General features: G+C 38.9%; 1 protein-coding gene across 2 annotated transcripts in view; it reads right to left on the bottom strand.

The window, feature by feature from the left end:
• Positions 1 to 7,602: 7,602 nt before the first annotated feature.
• Positions 7,603 to 21,162, bottom strand: part of pvrl2l (PVR cell adhesion molecule related 2 like) — a 326,078-nt gene continuing 312,518 nt past the window's right edge. For both annotated transcript variants that reach the window (XM_065470377.1, XM_065470378.1), the window contains exons 9-10: positions 16,703 to 16,798; positions 7,603 to 11,763 (exon numbers count right to left, since the gene is read on the bottom strand). In XM_065470377.1, the coding sequence (XP_065326449.1) occupies positions 11,578 to 11,763; positions 16,703 to 16,798 (282 nt within the window). In that variant the 3' untranslated portion in view covers positions 7,603 to 11,577. The remainder of the gene's footprint in view (positions 11,764 to 16,702; positions 16,799 to 21,162) is intronic.

Raw genomic sequence — 21,162 nt, 5'->3', positions numbered from 1 at the left:
TCTCACATAGATGGTCTTGAATGGTCAGACCACTCTTTTCATTCCCCATGTGATTATAACCAGTCACAGCTGATAGCTGCCGTTCACTGAGCCTGGTTCTGCTAGAGGTCACTTCCTGTTAAAATGTGGGTCTTCTTTACTACCATTACCAAGTGCTGCTCAAAACAGCTCGTCTGATTGTTGGGGTTTTGCTGCAATACTGAAGGCTCTTTGCCTTATTATAGGCAGCAGTTGTTGTGAGTTGGAACTATATAAATAAAACTGAATTACATTGATAACTGGTGTACCTAACTAATAATGATGTCTATAGACTTGTTATTGCTGTTTATAGATAATAAGCATTACAGACTTGAGTGCTACAATGGTTATGGAAGTAACAATACAGCCTTCATCTAACAAATAATTTTTTTTAAACTACATGACAAAGAAAAACATTAGCACCACTGTGCCAAAACCTTTCAAATAAAATGTACTCTTCTGGTTTTGAGCTCTGCACTCTGCAGAATTTCATTCATTCAATCCTGTGTTGCTTATATAATGCCATCTCCCTGCAACAGTAATCTCCAGGCACTTTATAATGCAAGATAAGAACCACACCTTTGCATTTTTAGAGAGAGAACCCCAACAATCAGACAATCCCTTGTTGTCTGTGTGGTACTGTAATGGTACTTGACAGCGCGACGTTCCTCCTTTTTTTCTTACTCATATTGCTCCTGCAGAAGATGTAAAAGCTTCTTAGTATGCAGATCTTGGCTCACAGCCTCACAGGGCTGCTAGCACTGGTGTAGACCTAAGCATTTTTTCACATTACAGATTAGATTAGATTTGTGTGCTGCTGTTGACATGCAAACCAGCAACAAAAGGGGCAAATGTTGCTTTTCCACATTTCATGACAAAGAATAGCACTCGCGTACCAAAACCTTTCAAAGAATGTTTGGGTTTCTCCGGCTTTCCTTACTGCAGTCTATAGATTTAAGTCGATTTAGTATTATTTCTACAATGGCAGTTCATATCAACAGTCACCTCAAGGCATGCTTTATTCGGAGGAAAAGGCACTACGCTATGAACAAGCATCTGGTGACAGTGAGAAGGAAAAACGTCCTTTCAACAGGAAGACACACCAGAAAAAAAGGGCAGCCATCTGCTGTGATCGATTGGGGGTTAAGAAATAACAGTGGAACACGATGCCTGGGTAGACTGACAGCATTTTACGCTTAAAGTTTTAGGTCATTTTTTTAAACATAGTTATTCCTGAGCTGAGTAACAAGAATACCACAGAACATATTTTCAACAGCAGATTTTTGATATGTGAGTTTGTAAAAACATTCCTTTTAGAAACATTTCAAAAATGACTTTTAAAATGTCAGACCATCATAACAACTGGTTTTCTTACAGCCCATACTTGTGATGTTCAAAATACTGCTGAACAAAAAGTCTCTTTCAGGCAAAATTATTTTCAAGTACATACCGCAAGTCATTCCCTCTTTGATTCTCCAATGATGCTACTTGTTTAAAGTTTCCAGTAATAACAATCTCATGCGTTCCTCCTCACAGCTATACTATTACATTCCTTCTATTTAGACCTCAATCACGATGGCTGTCTATCATCCTAAGCACAGTAATTAATCTCCCACTGATATTAAGCATTTATTTTATATAGCTCTCTGTAATTTACCAAATCAAACACGAAGCTTCTGTTGCCTTATTATTTTTCCTGTGGATTCCTGGGAGAATAACTGTCACCATATTATCCTGAATCTGTACCTGTTCACCACGATAAGGCAAAATAAAACAGGCTTTTTCAATCACTTCTGGAGTGCCGTAGATTCTCATTTTCTCTGGTGCCATTTTTCTCGGCGGGACTTTGACACAACAGGGGGCCCTTTCTTCCTCCTACTCCATGCCATTTTTCTCTCTCATCACATCTCTCCCACTCGCTATTGACTACCTCATTGATTCACAGTCCCTTTGTCTATCTGACTCTCTTAATCTCTTTGAGTCTACCTCTCTACCTGCTTACACTAATCCCTCTATCTTGCAATTTCGTTACTTTCCCATTCTCACGTCTCGACTCTCAATCACAGACCTTTTCTCTCTCTTCATCTCAGTAATCATTTCTCTTCCTCCACCTTTTTCTTAAATCTACTCCTCACTCACGGTATTGGGAAACTGAGCAGTAAGTGGTTTCATTAGTGTGAATAATTGCAGGCTGAAGTTGGTTGCTATAGAACAAGGACTGCATTTAGCACAAGCGGATCTAGCATAAAAATAAGCCTAACTGAAGTTTAATCAAAATTATAAACTGAAAGGAATTAAAGGAAAGCAAATCTATTGAGGTGCTTATCACATTATTTTAAGACAACTCGCATTATTTAGAAAAATCACATTAGTGGCAACAATGTTTCAAATCGGACATAAAAATGTAAATCTGAAGGTTTCTGTTAATTGTCACTCATAGCAGGAAGACAAAACTCCAGACTATCAAATCTCAAAATATGCATACGACACACAATATAGCTGTGTAGAGTTGAATGCAACATGTCTTTGTTTAGCGATCATTAACGCCTTAATTTGTTAGATAAGATGTGGCTGCATACAACATGAAATAACAAAGACTTCAATGGAAATCTAATGTTAGTTAATGAGCTTAGGAAGAGAAGGATTGCTACTTTTATATTCATGAAATAAGCCTGATGTAATCAAAAAGAATGAAAAAAATAAGACTCGAGGAAAAGCCTGGTAAATTCTGAGATTAGCCAGATGATTAGCTGCTGTACAAATGTGTACTTTAACACACACTTCTCCTCCTAGTATCACACACATAAAACTCAGTGGGATGGCACAAGGACAACGGATCACAAGATGCCTCCAGGTTGCTTAGGCCACCCTCCCAATAACTCCTCTCATTCTCCTTGTCTCACTTAAAAGCTACCAAAGGTACCAACCTTTCTCTGGTGTTCCCCCCAGTGCTACTTACATACCTGTCCAAGAGTTAACATTTTAAAAACAGACCTATTTTCACTTACTTTTGGTCAACTCTGGGTTAACTCATGGTTTTTGTCAAGTTCAGAGTTCACTGGGTTGGGAATGGTTTCTGATATCATCATCCTTAGATGGGGTAGAAAATGGAGCGCGTTTAATGTGTCCAGAGTTGTAAAAAGACCCAAGCAATTTCTTAACCCTAACAAATAGATTTTTCACAAGGTGGTGAAAATAAAAATCAAGTGACAAAAACAAAGTAAATAAAAAAAAAAAGAGTACAAGATGAGACGTGCCTTGAAAATAAAAACGCTGGTACTTGTACTGAAAAGAAAACTGAAATGCAGACCCCAGGCTAAGTGTGAGCGCTCCCGTGTGAGCTGTAGTCGTTAAACCAAAGGCCAAGTACATGAAGGTAAATAAACAAATCAAACAAAAAAATGACACTGAAAACAAACTGAAGTGTAATTACATTTGCACAAGGCAAAACTAAGCGAGTGACTAATTACTGAAGCAAAAGATACAAAGATTGAGAAAAATTTGATGCACTGAACAAAGGGATGCAGATTATTCGACACGGGGGGAGCATAAATCCGGGAAGCCAAAAAATGTTGGTGCAGCGACACACCAGTGAGACCAGTCTCTTTCTTTGGTTGTTCAGAACTGGGAAAACTATTGGAAGAAGCAGATATAAATGGATACCAGAAAGTGCTTCATTTACACCTTCACATTTTTATAGATTATAATCTAACTGCTATTGGAGCAAATGTGTCAGTTCCTAACAACAGAAAGAGTAAGCTCACATGAGCCGTGAACCTGCTGTGCCGTTTTGTCTACACAGTCTCAGACTACGAAATCAAATAAGGCCGATGTACCGGCCTTAAACTTCCTGTTGCTCCCCAGTATAACATCCAGTCTAATTTATCAGGACACAGACAAATTGTGAAGATGCATCATCCATCAAAGGTTTGTCAGAATCAAACTTCAGATGCCAGAGATGTCAGCTTTGACTGATTTCCTGATATCACTGGATGGGAAACGTAAATCAAGTCAATGGTAAGCTTCTCTACAGTAGCTCTGACCTCGCGGTTTCATCATCCATGCTCTTAAAAATTTATTACGACCGTCCATCACATGACAGTGTGCGTCTCGGTCTGATTTGAATGAAACAACATCTGATGCCTGACCCTCTCCTCGTTCACTTTATATCTTTGTCAAAAGCAGAGCCCAGCAGGGACCAGGATGAACTTAAGATACGGTTAATTAGCCACAAAAGTGAACAAATGCTCGCTGACAATGAGTGTGTCTCATCTCATTTGATCTGACAGGGCACAGCAGAAGCCACACTATAAGCTTAAAATAAAGTGCAGACCTGCTGCCAGGGAACAGGAATATAGGATCTTATGAACAGAGGAGAATAAGAGTTAAAGAGCTATATTTTACCATCCTGTGTTAGTTTACTTGATGATGTAGCTGCAGGACACGATTACTTACAGCTTATCAGTTTTCCATAAATAAAAGTCCTTCCAATAGACAGAGCACCCTGCAGATTTAATAAATATCTTTCTGTTTATGTCTTTTAAGTTGGTGCAGAGCTCACAGTGGCTTCAGATCAGCTCCACTCAATGACAACTGTTAATAAAAAAGTGAAATACAAACACTGACATAAATTGTTGGAAAGTGAGCACTTTATCTGGACTACTGCCGTCTTCCACGTTGAAATACAGATTGTTACTATATTACATTACATTCAGGTCTAGTAACAATAAGCAGTTGTTATTGATTATTCATTTTGTGTTAAAAGTCTAATGTTTTGATCAGTTTTTTAAAGGCATAAATACTTAAACAGCATTGTTCTAATCCTAAATCACTTTTTACTACTCGCCCCATTCACGCACAATAATGCAGCGCTTTATTCTTTGCCTTTAAACACTATTGCCTGTGATGCACACACTCACACACCGATGGATGCCTCAAGGAGTACTTTGAGGTTCAATATCTTGCCTAAGGACACTGTGATGTGCAAATGTTTGATGCTTACTTTTAACAGATATTGCAGCAGATTTTCACCTTGGTTAGAGCTAATTTTAAAATTGGACTTATTACAGTTTATTGTTTTTTCTCATATATACATTTTTAAAGTAGTGAAAGCTGCTATTAAACATTACCAGGGATTCAAACAATAAGATTAGTGTATGTACAGCTAATCCCCAAACTTCAGTCTTCAGTTCTTCTGAACTGAAGACTGATGTTATCAGTAAGACAGGATATTATCTTCCATATGGTCAATTCAGATGCACAGTTGTCCCATGAGCACAGAAATCCACTTTCAGTCTAAAATTACTCTTTATGAGGGACACTTAATCAGAAGAACATTTGCTTAAAGTGAGCATTAAAACAGGAGAAGCTACAACTTCCTGTTTAGCTTCTCCAAACAGAGGATGAACTGAGGGGTGCTTCAAGGTGCAGCATGAGACACCTAAGGATTATCTGAGAACTGTGCATTATCCTACGCTTCTGCAAGAATAGAAATAATACAAATATGGAGCTGGAAATGAATAAGTGTAATAAGTGTTCCTTTGGAGTGCAACTACTTTTATAAGGAAAGGTTCCAGGAGAGAGTTTACCCAGATATAACTACGAAAATCATTTAAAAGTCGATGTTTTCTTTCCAAAAGAGATCACTTTTTATTTTAACCTAATCTTCCACATCTTCTTTTAAACAAGGTGGTTTCAAACTAGTTTTCAAGGCAAACCCAAAACAAACACATTCACAAAGCAAAAAAGCCAAAACAACACAACAACACAGTGAACAAGGAATCGATAAAAACGTTTCAAGAATGATAATAAAACAAAAGATGTCAAAAATCTGTGAACTCCAACTGGGATGCGCGTTTCTATTTTGAGAGGAGTTTGCTGTTAATTCCATTTGAAAGGTTGTAAGGCTTCAAACCGGATAGTATGATATGTTGTATGAAATATGTTGTTATAAAGGTGTTCTCTTTTGCAACAAACAAGATGTTATTGTTCACCTAGTACAGGGTCCTGGTTGGTTTCCTAGCAACATCAATTTGACGTGAAAAGAGGAAAGACCCTGCCGGATTTTTGTTGACTGAAGCTTAATCGCTCATGACCTGTAACAACTGGTTGTTGGTGTAAGGTAAGGCTTGTAGTTAGTTGCTACTTTCAGTTTTTGTTTCCCAGTAAAGGCGTCTGTAACCAGTTGCAGGTCGCTAGGCTATACCTACTAATTGGAGACACTGAAGTGAACTTCTCCACTGCCTTTTTTTTAAGAGAGACTAGTTTGTGCTTCAGGTTTGGGCAGAGAAATTCTATTATATTTTATTTTGTTACTTAGAGTTGGGTATCTTTTTAGACACCACACCAGCTACCAGGGTCATATCATACTGTTTGCATTATACAAAATTAAATAGTAATCTTTCACTACCATTGGTTATGGCTACATACTAAGGTTTCAGATGTACGATTGCTGTGTTCCACTGCGTCTTGCGTTTTTAGTGGGTCACAAGGACACAACACTACAGATTAAATGTTTTACAGTTTTTCTACCATTTACGTTCACTGCCGCCATTTTTCAGGTTGGAAATCCAACTTGAAGTATTCCAGTCTGGGAAATTCTGACTTCCCTTCAGCTGTACTGCAGCTAGTGTAAAAGGAAGTGCTAAATTAAAACATCAAACAAAACAGTGAAAAGAGCCCCATTTCTCTGACAACTTATCCAACTACCTAATTAATTACCTGAAGAAGATGTCAATGAAGCTGTTGATGCCTCATTAAAAGTTTTATCATCATGGGTTCAACTTCTTGTACGCTAAAAACAGGCGTGCTAACGTTAATTGCTCGTCCTTTGTTGAGGTTGGCTTTCAGGCTTTTAAGTAGGTACACTCTTCAGCTTTTAGACATATTTTGCATTTGACCAGTCGCTTCCTCAGATTAGATGTGTTACCATGGCTACCACAAATGTTGCAGAGAGAATTACATCACACATGATACTGCTTGCTGCCTGCCACAACCAATACAGCCGCGTGCATTTGTTTTTTTAGCGTGTTGCAGGAGTGACGTCACACATTCAGGGTCTTTTTCTTCCTCTAAATCTGAAAACAAGCCTAGATGTTATAAGTCAGTATGCTAAAAGTTTACATTAGTACAGTAATTAGCAGATGTGTATCTCAAGTTGCAACTGTAGCATTTGCTAACCAAACTTGCTAGTAATAGCTGGTAACTTTAACCTGTCATCCACATATGATCCCCTTTGACTTAGCCAAAATGCTAACATTGGTGAGGTTTCAAAACTCCCAGTGATGTCATGATGATTGTCACTGCCACCTTTTAATAAACTGAATACAAGAATATAAAATAATTGCTAACAATCGCTAGCAAACGTTGTCTTTTCACAAGTACATTTTGCAAAATGACAAATTCGAAGCTCAAACATTGCCAGATGTTCAACAAACATTACCTGAAGATATTAATTACAATCTTTGGGCTCACCACATCTTTAACCGTTCAGATTAATTCTGGCTCCTGGGAAGATGTTAGAGGTAATAATGACACAGGCTTCTTGTCTTTTGGGTTTACATTTTATTTGACAAGACAATGAATTGTAAAACATGTACAATAGGATTCCCAAAAAGCATACAAAATGATAATTGATCTGTGATACACAAAATAAAAGAAAGAAAACCCAATAAACACTCACATAAGATGATTTGATCTCTAGTGTTTTTTTGTTGTTTTTTCTTTTTTAGCACTGTCACTATCAATGTCGAACACATCCCGTGTTTGTGTATTTCCCCGTTTCGTCATCTGTTCTACTGTCAGAGAAGAAATGTGAGAATTGAAAAGCTAAACATAACATAAAGAAGGCACGTCTGGCTCCGTGATAAAAAGCTGTGATGACAATGAATGAACGAGAGATCGGAGAAGAAAAACAAAACAAAGAGGGTGGATGAGAGACTGAATACAGACTGAACAATATTACCACTGGCATTCACAGCTTGTGTTTCTGGAGCTGAACTAATAACAGAGGAAGTGGGGAGACTGAGCAAAGCACCTGGGCCAAAAGGCAACACTGCACCTCTCACAGAGGGGAGGAACCCAGAGCCTTTATCCGACAGATAATCCATGTAAAATCACTGCACTTACCTCCGATAACCATCTTGTAACTGTGGACCCATGCTGTTTGGCAGCCTGTAGTGTAAACCGAATTATGTTTTTCGTTGCAGTTTGCATTTTATGAGTCAGCTTCATATCTATTCCTGGAAATGGCAACAATCTAATTCCAGATACCTCACAATGAAGCAACCCTATTAAACGCAAGGCTCTGGGAAAAACCGAATGATCCTTAAATGAGACGGCAGAGTCGAAACTCATAACTGAATGGTTTGCTGAGTCATTGGTCTCTGATATAATGGGTCCCAATGATTGTCTTTTCCCTTTTGCTCAATCTCTCAAGAACAGCCTCCTGGCTAACGCATTAAACACAATAAATCCACAGGAAACTAAATATTCATTCATTTTGTGAAAATAATTTAGCAACAAAAAAGCGAAACCATTACACTGAGTTCCCTTTATGACAGTTTTGTTCTGTGTCGGGGCTATAAAATACATCATATACGATTGTCTGACACTGCACCATATAAGCGAGTCAAAAGGCCGTATACTTGTTAATGTGGGGCGACTCTTCTTATAAAATATGGAAATAGGGCCATGCAGCATGCAGACATTTCCTCTAATGAGAATAAACATCTTAGTGGGACAAAGTAGGTATGCAACAAAAACTTTTAACACTATTTGCTGCTGTAGAAGTCCTCTTTTATCCTCCATCTGGCCTGATTTAGCTATACAGTAGCTAGCAAATCAGCTAATTTTAGCTAATTGTCGCATTATGAAAACTGTAAACATAATATGGAAAACACGCATGCCTCTTTTGGGGACAAATGATAATGTAGCAGCATAAAGTGGGACTATTATAATGACTAAGCATAGTGCATATGAAGAAAACAAATGATTGTCATACTGTATGTCGGCAAAACAAATATCATCTGGCGTCTACTGTGCAGAGAGTGAAAGCTGTGATCAGAATTTTTCTACTTTATTGTTTTAATTTCCGTCAAGTCTTCCAGCTTTTCCTTAATCTTATGTTATTATTCTATCAATCTACGTTCACCATGCACCACTGTATCCCTGTCTCTCTCTTTTGTTTCCATCTATGTCTACGTGACACCTCCATTAACTTTTATACCTGCTGACAAATCTGCCGTTTATCAACCGCCCGCCTTTCTCTGCCCTCTGACAGTAAACACGATGGCTCTGAAAGATTTGTGCGGCTCAAAGTCTGAAGCAAGAACCCAAGATTAAGAAAAAAAAAGTTGGCGTATTTTTGTGTGAGCTGGGCTCAGTGGCCGTAAGAGACGACGATTCCATGCTGACTGCATTTTAAGATTAGCGCTCGAGACTAAAACAGGCAGCTCGCGGAGCCGTCGTGAGACAGAAAAAAAGGAAAAAATAAAAACAAAAAAAATATCCCGCTCTCTCAACTTAAATTGGACTCGTGGTGTGCATGAGTATGACAGATGCATTGAGACAGAAATGAAAAACAGCTTTCTTTTCTGACATTCAGAAATGTTTTTACAAATGAAGATTATTCTGCAAACAGCCTTGGGAAAATGTTTCAACAAGCCACCGATCATGCCATGCAGAGTAATATGAACACGGAGTAAAATCCACATCATTTTTTTATATACTCAAAAACATTTTAGTATTAAGTGACAACCTTGATGCACCCGTGAAAAGCAAAATAGTAATATACACTTTGTTTTGTTTTTTTTTAGTCGCTCGTTTGACATTTAACAAACTTCCATCCCCTGTACAGAGGCACTGATGACACTTACACTTGTTTATTTTTTATGTGTACACATTTCACCAACAATATATTATTCATCAATATTATCAATACTATTTACACTGTCCATGATTTGGTACCATCATCTGACATCTGTGAAGACCAATTCTTGATTCGGCCTGAAGGCAAAGTTGTCGCTCGCCTTCTTTTTCACGTTTTTTTCCCTTTCAAGTCGACTCTTGGATAAAATGCAGACTGCATATTTTCGACATGTGTGAAATGATCTGCATATATCGGATTTTATGACCATTCTAATCTGTTAAAATGGCTGTAATGGCAGTATCCTTCTAATATATGCCGAGCATTTACACATTTTGTAATACATTCCTTATGATGTTTTCCTCAACTCTAACTGTGTGATTTGTTAGAGAACTGAAAGCAAAAATTGTTGGAGGCTTTTTGTTTGTGTGTGTGCACTCCTGTGTGTGTGCTTTTCTTTAGTCTCCTTCACTCCCCAGCCCAGTCTTACTGACTCTCGCAATTAACAAGAACAAATATGAAACCGTGGACTTTAAATGATGTGATGTTGCCAGGTTACAGAGCTTGAAAACGATGTCACTTCCCCTTCGTTAGCGCTAACGAGCAGCCCCGTCGCTCTGACAGTTGCAGGGACAGATGAGGCTCTTTGACAACATAATAAAGTGGAATGTTTCTTTATTGGACTGTAATCTGGGTAAGAATGAGTGTGTGTGTGTGTGTGTGTGTGTGTGTGTGTGGGGGGGGGGTTACAGTTATTTTGGGACTTGATAAATAACTGAAATGTGTTTTCAAATGTCTTGAGCGATTAATGAAGCTGCCTGGAGAGCCAGATGATCAGGCTTTGGACTTCCTGGGGTTGAATTCAGCCTCGTCTAATTCAAACTCAAGCAGCGGCAAAAGAGGAGTGCTTTGAAAGGACTTCAGATGTGGTTGTTTTACTTCCCCTGTAGTACTCCGCTCCCTGGTGTTTCATCTTGACTTAGAGGGGAACTTACTTTCCACAGATGTGAACCGAAGAGCTCAGGACTGGCAGCCTCACATACAACAATAATTTTTTGACTGTGTTGTCATTGCACGAGATGTTGCATATTCTATCTGGTAGCAAATCAAACAATTTGCTAACACTACACAGAAGTAGTGCACTGTGTAGTCCAGTTCACGTGCATTACACAAGCTCTTGACCATTTAATTAACTTTTTATATTATTGTAAAATGTGATTTCACTGGCTCTCTGGTTTTCTAATATCATGGATTACTATGTGCGTGTGTCTGTTATGATGTTTTGTATTGTAGCTCTAGGTTTTCTGAAAGCTAATGGCAAGATGTTCCAGTTGGCTCCAGTTGGCAGAGGTTAAAAAATAAAAATAATAAAAACAAGCTGTTTTTACTTTAACCGACCGAATTCTTTGTTGTCTCAAGTACCATTATGACAGATTAAAAAAAAAACAAAAAAACCCCAAAACAAAGCTATTTATATTAAGTGAGAAGATATTTAAACCCATAACACCCACTAAATAAGAATGGCAAATAAAAATAAATTCAAAACATTCATCATGTGTGGACTAAAACTTTAAAATTTGTAAATGTTTACAAGAAAAATGGCGGAAACGTGTGCTTGCCTTTACTTTTCATGCTAAATAACGTGACCTGGAGTTTGCCCATATGCCTGTGACGTGGTGTTCCGGTTGCCAAGGCTACACATACATGGCAGGAGATACAAAGCTTTCACCACGAGAAATGTTGGCAGCCGGCACCTCGTGATTAGAAGAATCCAAATCATTGCTATGGTGACCGTCTGCTGCATGATCTTTGCGCTCGTTGTCGTATTTGACTGGAGGGGCTCTGCCGTTCAGGGCTCCGGTGGTCTCATCATCCAGGTTCTGCAAAGTAAACACATAAACAGGCTTACTATCCCATACTTTATGGGATAATATTATAATTATTATAAGGTGATATTATGTAAACAGTGGATTCAGAAAAGCACTCAGATCCTTTCAGCTTTTGCACACTTTACTGTATTGTAGATTTTGTTTTTTACCTCTATGAAATATAGACCTCCACCAAGGCAGCTCGCTCTGGGCGGTACTGTACCTACTTTTAAAACATAATTTAAGTCTATAGTGCAGTAAAAATCAGTTATAAGGTTTATTGTCAACTTTAATCCAATAAGCCACATTTTCTTGTTAACATGACCCCAATCTGAAAACCTACAAAGCTTTATCAGAATTCATTCAAAATTTTTCAGCTATCGAGTTTACAGACAGAAAAGAAAGCAGGCAAGCACTACCAAAACACAGCCTCCTTAGTGGAGGTAATAATCTGTGACAACAAAGAATTCAGACCCTCACTGTCTTCTAATGCAAACTGTGCTCAGGTGAAATGATGTTTGTTTAAGAGTGTTGCTACATAACTAAACAACAACTGTTAAAATGGTAAAAGATGAAAAGCTGTCCTTTCAGGTTATGTCTGTGAAGCTTCTCAGTCATCCAGGTCATCGAAGTCTAAGGAGCTTGGAAAGAAAAGTGTCTAAACTTCTTTGAGTTGCATGAAGACGTTTCACCTCTCATCCGAGAAGCTTCTTCAGTTCTAAGGCAAATGGTGGAGAGTCCCAGATTTAAGCCCTGTGGGAGTGTCCCCCCAAGAGGGACAATGGACCCCCTAATGATCCTCTACCTAAGTCCTTCCAGGTTGTGAGCAGGACATCAAGAAAACATTTTAGAATTATTTCTAATGTGCAATAAAGACAACTTTTTACGTGCAACTTTGCAATCAAACTCAGCATAAAGTGACATCTATTTAAAGGCCCGAACTGACCAGATTTACCCCTGAAAACACCATTGTGGACGTCTGGTACTTGGTGGGATCCTGACGGCTGTAATTAGAGTTTGTTGTAATTAATTTTTGCTGTAATTACTCCTTAAAAACCTGATTGGATTCCACATGCGGTAAATAGTACTGAATGGATATAGCAGGGGTAGGCAACCTTTCTGATGGCGAGTGCCATTTAAAATTTCCTCAGAAGTCAGTGTGCCATATGATTGCATTAGCAATTAATTTAATAACGCTCTATATGAACAGTTACACACTATATAGAAGAACTTTATAGAATTATATTTGTTTGCAGATGTTGGCAGCTATCAGCGAATAGTTATCAGCTATATTGAAACAAAAAAAAGACACTTTTTAACCATAACAAGAACTCCATAACAGCAAATGAACTGTACAATAGAAAATACAAATGCTATTTAGGGTCTCCTCACAACAATGATAAGAAAAATAAACTGGGCCAATATGGCATGTTTGTTAATACAGAGACACACATGTTAATGTGATCTCTGGTCTCCCACACAGAGACACAGGTCTCTGAGTGTCCAGCATTCAGACGGCTACCTGAGGACACTCATGTGAGAGAAAATCTGCTCACACAGATATGTAGAGCCAAATACTGTCAATAAGGCCTCTGCAATGTTCTGAAGACAGTTAAACTTGTCAGGTAGTGATGTCCAGCAGGTGAAAATGCAAGCTCCATGAACACGCACAGCTGTGGATTCCAGCTGCTTCGATGTCGCATTAACTGGCATTAACTCAGCCAGTTAATGCGAGACAAATTAGCTGCTCATTAAAGATTTCTGGTTTGATCAGAAAATAAAACATTGGTCCATACATCCCAAAGATGCATTGTGTCTCGAGTCTACGGATGTATCCGTGTATTTCCGTGGTGCTGATGCTGTGATGAGCGGAAAGCTCCTGAAGCTTTTGAAGTGTCGGAATGTGGAAAGCTGACAACGTCCCTCTCACCAGTAGGCTAAGTTATTTTTAGCCAATTACAAGTTGAATCTGGTAGTTGGGGTTGTTAGCTAAGATACCGTCATTAAGAAGAGGCACAACTAATGTGTCTATGCGAGCTGATTTGCGATGTGCACTGCTGGCGCGGCCATTTATTTTTTGATGCACCTTCTCAGATTAATTCACTGCATGTCGTGCCCAAGGCTGGACTAGGACAAAAAAATGGCCCGGGCATTTTGACTAAAGACCGGCCCCCCAGATATTAAAGCCATAAAGCCTTTGAATGAAAACAAACGCTGTTGTGACAGTGATGTACACTGTCTTGTTGGTATATGTATGATTTCTATTCATTTTACGTCAGATAAAAACTTTGGTTGTAAGCTTCAGATAATTATTTAATAACAGCCAGACATTTTAAATGAGAATAAGAAAGTATTTCTTTGTGCCCCCCTTTCCCTGTTAATGCCCTACCTGGCCCCCTGGCAAAACTTTGTTAGACCCGCCCCTGCACAGTTACCAGCTGTCAGCTACTTAGAAAAGGATCCTGGTGTTATTTGTCTCTCAGAAACAGCTCATAACTTCCCTTCAACTCATTCATGTCACCTAAAAGGTAAACCTGTTTCTCCATCACCTGTTCAGCTCTGATGATTCAGTAAGGACATCTCCTGGTTTCATCTTCATGTTTCCCTCTCACCACATATACAAACCAACATCATGACCAGCAGCTTTTACAGCTGTGGCTCCAGCAAACATCAGCTGATACTAGAAATTAATATTAAATAAATTCTAACAACAGCTGATCAAGCTTAAACGTGCTGCTGTTGTTTAGCGCGACATCTGCCGGTTTCCTCTTTCTGGCGCAAAGTGGGCGATAAACAAACATGAGAGAAAAGCCAATCAGCTGATCATTGATCAGTTTCATTATTGAAGTAGAAACAGGAGAGAATGACAGGAGAAGAAGATGCATCTGTGCAGCGTAACGACAGAATAAATCCAGCTTTCTTTTCATTCTAGCTAAAGTACGGGACAAACTGTGTTCCTTCTCAGCTCAACACAAAACGCGTAATAATTTCTCTGAATGCGGGACGATTCCGTTTGTACGGGACGGTTGGCAACTCCACTAACTAACCTTATGGATAAAATAAAGTTCACTATCAGTAACATCATAGCACCGACCCAGCTGTATAGAAACTCCGTCATGCTAGCTAGCACGCAGTACGAATTATTGTAACTGACTGTAAAAAGTCAGCACAACGAAAATAAACTCCACCTAAACTTGGTTTATATCTGACCTGATAGACTGCAGCTCATAACTTCTTACCTGAAGTTCAGTTCATCTGACACTCGGACCCGCGGCTGCCTCGGGTCTCTCCTCTTGCCTCCCCTCTCCCTCATCCACCTGCTGGCCTCCACCACTTGTTAATTTTACTGAATCTGTGGAAGCTCCGCCATAGCCACCACCAAACAACTGAGTTATTTTTACACACCGGACAGCATCTGGCCAATCCACCACCTTTCATTGTTTATACCGTTACAAAAAAAAAAAAAAAAAAAAAAATCATCGGGCCACCGAGCAAATGCCCGATGGCCAGTCCAGCTATGGTCGTGCGTGCCATCAGTTAACCCTTCGCGTGCCACCGTTGGCACGGGTCGGGTTGCCGACCCCTGGGATATAGTTTAGGTACAATTCTTGAATGTGAAATCGCACAAGTAAAGCTGCAAAAACCAACATGTGAGGAAGTATTCACAGACGAACGTGTTGGTGTAGAACCAGTACTGTGCTATCAGTGATCCCAAAGTTGCATCCACTGATGTCATTGGGTGTGGGAGGGTCCATGCTAAAAAAATGCACAATGTTTCCCTGCCTCCCATAAAGATGTTAATGGAACTGGCCCCGTCTTTTAAAATAGAAAACACTATGTAACCTTTGGCTCCACAATTGCTCTGCAGATGCAGGAGAACATGCTGGAAAGCAGTTCATCAATTAGACCTTAGAGGTGGAACAGCTAGACAGAAGCCACTCTGGACTAAAAGGCACATGGCGGCCTCCTCAGAGTTTGCCAAATGGCATTTAATGCACTCTGAAAGCATCTGATGAGGCAAATATTGAACTTTTTGGGCAGAAATAAAGGGTTGAAGAGAGAAGGATGAATGGAGCCAAACACAGAAAAGTCCTTGAAGAAAACATTTTAAAGAGTGCGCTTGGCTTGAGATTGGGGTGATTTTTCACCCCAACAATCACGGCAGTATCTTGTAAGTTTTGCTACATATGTGAATCTCTAAATTTTATTAAGTGGCCCAGGCAAAGACCAAACTTAACCCCCCCCCCCCCCGCCCTCAAACTGTGGAAGGAGTGAAAATGTTTAACATCTGCTTTGCATTCAGTCTGGAAATGGATCTGCCATGATGAACTGCCTAAATCCATGTGTGCAAGCATCTACAGTCACAGGAAAACTCAAAGCTTCTGCCAAAGGGGCTTCTATACTGAATTAAAGGTATGAGTACTTTACATAAATGCATGTTTTTACTTGATTATTATTATATTAGGTGTAGACTAAAGGGTAAAAGCACACTTTTTATCTATTTGAAATTAAATCTACAGTCCAGTAAAGTGTGCAGAAAGCAAAGAGGTCTCAGTACTTTTGGAATTAACTGTATGTGATTGTTAATAATATATGTAAATCAGCTGACCTGAAGACTACAGAATGCCTCTTAAGTAATTATCACAACTCATTTACATACCAGAGGGATTATGGGATAACACAGGAAGTTGTGAAGACTTTCATTTTTACATTTAATTAGAATACCATTTTATGAAGTTCAATTAATTATTCACAGCTTAATATTAATAACAGTTGATTGATTGGTACAAAGTGAAAACACCATGAGGTCCCCACAACAGTGTGTAGCTGTCCAAACAGATATGGAGCCCACTGTGGCTGAAGTGTGGCTCATGTGTCAGTGAGCAAAACATGCTTTTGTATCTGCGAGCGTGTTTGTGTGTGTGTGCATATTTATGTGTGTTATAGTTACAGTGACAGGCTCTCTCCCTGTGGGCTCGTAGTAAACCTCTCCTGGGCTGAGAGGCGCTGTCTCTGTGGCTGTGGGAGGCTCTGATGGCTTGTTGAGCTGCATGTACAGAAACCACATCAACACACAGGGAAGAGAGCAAAGTGGAAACAGTGCAATAAAATAGGATCTTAGAGTGAGAATATGTAACCTATGAGAGAATAACACACTCTTACACACGTGTGTGTGTATTTGATGTACACACACACAATGATTCATAGTGGTTTCATTTACAAGCATGAAAAGGTGTTTTCAGCACACGACATTTGCAGTTTTGTTACTACGGCCATTAATCAGAATTTTCGCAGAGATAAGTTAAAATTGAAAGAAATAATTGGGTTCCACATGTCATTATTCAATTGTCGAGAGAGCTTTCGCTTGATTTTAACATAACATTATTTTAAATAATGAAAGGGGGAGGAAAGAAAAATTCAGGAGGCTTAACCTAATATTTTGGAGCTTACCTTTTTTAAAGGCAATCACTGCAATCAAGCCTTTCTTGTATTTTATTTTCCGGTAACTTGTAATGGGGTTACACTTTGAAGTCCAGTTTAACTTTGCTTGACCAAACTTCACGTCTTCCGGTTTTAATGGATGCTTTGTTCCAGCTGCCAGTTTCACCACTTTCCATACATGCTAAATCAACCTAATGCATCGAAATACTGCTGTTGTGTCAGAAACGGCTGGCTTCAGAGAAACATGCACAATATGTCCTTTGATGTTGGTATTTAGAAACTGTTGCTGTGGCAAAGAGTGACACACGTTCACATAAGGAGAAAACATGGCTGGTTCAATTGGTTTTAGCTCACTGTTTGGTTACATTTAGTCACCAAACCTCCTCATTTTGTGTAGGAAACTATCATAGATTGGGGTTAAAATATATTAACTGTGCATAGATAATAACAGCAACGTTTTGCGAGTGCTTTAAAATGTGGTGTCAAGGCACTGTAAACAAGTGTTCACATGTGATGAATCTGAAGTGAGATCGGCTTCACTTTTGCCACAAGTAGTGTATCGTCGTGCAAAGAACAACTTGTGTACATCTCCAAGACATCAGCAACTTTCATGCAAGAGCAGTGAGACTGCTTTAAAATAGGGACTCATAACACTTCAGAAAGATTCAGGGTTTCATTCATGTCCATCCTTTGGTGCTTTAAGAAGTACATTTTGGGACATTAGCTTGTTGGACAATCAATGAACTGTGATTTAGGCAGCCTCAGATGCTTTTTCAACAAATACTCGTCTTTTTTATGATTTCTCTCTGCCTTGCACAGATTGAAGCACCCCTGCGACTGGCACAGCAAAGCAACCTTCTAACATGAGTAAGCCTCTTCCATATTTCATAGGGAGGATTTCCTTTGATCTTTCTTTGAAAATTTTCTTTTGTGAACATGGAGCTGATGCGACTTACCAAAAAGCTCTAATTTTGTTTTTTTTCTGTCCAAAGAATATTCTCCCAGAAGCAATGTGGCCTGTCAGCATGCATTTGAACAAACAGCTGGGCTTTTTTTTATGTTTCTCTTTCAAAAGTGGGGTCTTCTTCCATGGAGCCCATTTTCATTGAGAAAGCCATGGGAGGTGTGTCTGCACTGTTGTACCTTTATCCTGGAGGTGATCATGTATCTGTTTTGAAGTCTCCCTTGGTTCTTTTTACACCAGCTGAACAGTACTTGTAGTCAAGCTGTGGTAGGTTAGGGAGGGTTACCATGATATGAACCCGAAACTCAGAGAAGAATTTTTTAAACTGTGGACACTGGATTATTTGGCTACTATGGTGATGGTCTTAAGATCTTTACCTTACTTTTGTCTTTATTTTTTCATTCTGTTGTTATCTCTCAGAAACCTCAGCTAACTACTTTATGTTTCATTTGAAAAGCTTAGTGACAGATTGTAAAAACATCTGTAATATTAATGTAGGACGAAAGTCTGCCTGAATTATCACCGCAGTCTACTTAGTTATCTCCATGGCTGAGCCATTTCAGATGATTTTTATAGAAAATGCATGCTGCTCTTTTCAGTCAGCTGCATTGTTCTATAACAAACCAAAGGCATGTGAGTTTGGAACAAAAGGGCTATTGACTGAAAAACTGAACATCGACTGAGCAAGTGTAAATGTGTCGGCACGTTGACCGTACCTGTACTGAGTCTGGGCTTATCCTACTGACTGCTGGCGACCATAACCCTACAGTCATGTGAAAAAGAATTTTCACAGGACTTTGTGCGGCCCTGTGAACTACACCCACATGTTTCTATAGCAATTAAGAGGGTAAGTAACAGCTAAGTGAGGTTTTGGCAGCTTGCTGGTCTGGACCATTCAGGTGTGTGTTAACAAAATGCCACAATATTCTCGGGATTGGATGGCCCAGCAGATAAAAATCTGAATGTTAGACGATGCAGTGCTCAAAGTAATTGCAAAACATCTCAGAGCTACATCTTAATCTATTTGATTTTTGACTTCATGTCAGTACAATTAAAAAAGACTGGACAAGTATGGCTTTTTTCAAAGGGTTGCTAGGAGAAAGCCTCTTCTCTCTATATAGAACATGATAGGACAGCTTAGGTTTGCAAAGTTTATCTAAACAAACCACAAGATTTTTTGAGCAATGTTGTTTGGACAGATGAGACCAAAGTAGAGATGTTTAGGCATAATGGCTAGTGCCCACACGCATGAGTTTAAGCGCATGCACCTTTTACCAGCTATACCAAGTGTGAAGCACGATGATGAAGGGGTGATGATTTGGGATTGTTTTGCAGCCAGATGGACGTGCAGTGTTTGAATTGACCATGAACTGCTCTGTATGTAAGTATACACAGTATACAGAGTCAAATGTGAGGCCATCTGTCCTATTGCTAATTGTAACCCTACGCAATATGCATTTTTAGTTTCTATTAGATTGTTCTCAGATGTCTTAGCAATCAGGGAACAAATAAAAAACAATCTTTAAAAGCAACTCGCATCAAAAACTGGATGACTTAGAGGGTTAACGGGCAAGTGTCCTCACCTAATGGCTCAAGTTTACTTGTGTTTCTGCACAACTTAATTTGATGTTTGGAAAGTGATGAAACTTGAGCTGATGAAGGCCAGTTTTTAGGTGTAGCCATGATATCCAGATTATGATTGAAAGACATCCAGTTCAAGACCTCAATAATTTCATTTGCTGGTAATTTGTTATGAATCTAGATGAATGAAAAGGCCAATAAAAAAATCCAAAATTCAATTTCTATTCCTTTCTTTGCTTTTCACGTGGGCCGTTTAGCTCTATGCTACCCATGCTAGCTCACATATGATCCTAGCACTATAAAACTTGTTCACAGTTTTTGCATTCAGATGCTTAAAGAGCACTCCACTTTTAAAAGAGATCTAAGATTATTACAGTGATTCAGCTGTTGTTTTAAAGCCCTATCAGTTGTTTTTATTGATTAAAATAACGTCAAAGTGACTGCTGTAATCTAGATTGTGATTAGACCACTAAATATTGCACTGACAAGTTTGGTGTAATTTATTTGCAAAAGAAAATGAAGGTCTGTTCAAAAAATGACTGATGCTGTTGAGAACATTTATCACAGTTTACAGCAAAATTTACATTCTACTAAAATGGAGCTTTCACTACTTTCCTGTTTAATTAGGCATTACAAATGTACTCCCTGAAGTTTTTTCTTCCAAATGAAGCTGACTTCTTACGTTCTCTATAAACACCCAGCGGCTTGCCCCAATTAATATACTTTTAGCAGTCTTGTCCCAAGATTTCAATTACAGGACACTGGCGAGCACAGGGTTATCATAATTGATAGGAATGCTGGTTCTAACTATGAAAGTTAAAAGTTTGAATGCATTTATCTTTCTTTAACAAGATAACATAGACTTGAGATGTAGCTCCCTCAAAATTTGCATTTGCACGATCATACGGCTGGAATATTCAATCATTAGGCATCAAAAGAACACTATCTAAGATATGTAAAAAAACTCCCACTGATAGCAACTTTGAAAGAAAAATGTTAAAAGAAAAGCCTTGCGACTTGGCCGAGACTTGCCCTCAAAGAGTTATGCATAAATATAGAGCTACAGAGATAATGCTGTCATTTGGTCATGTTCTACAGTCGGCGCTTTGTAGAAAATCCTGTAAATGCCTAATAAACTTCCACTGTTGAACCCTCTGAACCTTCCTTTCAGCCAAGGCATTTATAGCCTTTTAGACATCTTTTATACAATCTAATCAACATAAAATTATAGAGTTTTAGTCACATTACATAACGTGGCTCAAGCGTATCAAAATGTGAGTGATGGAATAAAGTAACAGACATGGCGAGGAGAGGAGTGCTCTAATGGACCTCTTTATGAAAAACCAAGCTAATTATTTCGGCACACGTAAGCCAACTCGGATCTCCGATCAATAGCCATTAGCCCCATCATGAGTGTCCAAATG

The sequence above is a fragment of the Pelmatolapia mariae genome, linkage group LG22, assembly GCF_036321145.2.
Source record: "Pelmatolapia mariae isolate MD_Pm_ZW linkage group LG22, Pm_UMD_F_2, whole genome shotgun sequence".
NCBI lineage: Eukaryota > Metazoa > Chordata > Actinopteri > Cichliformes > Cichlidae > Pelmatolapia > Pelmatolapia mariae.
The sequence above is the reverse complement of the archived record's forward strand: the minus strand, read 5'-3'. Positions and strand labels throughout refer to the sequence as shown.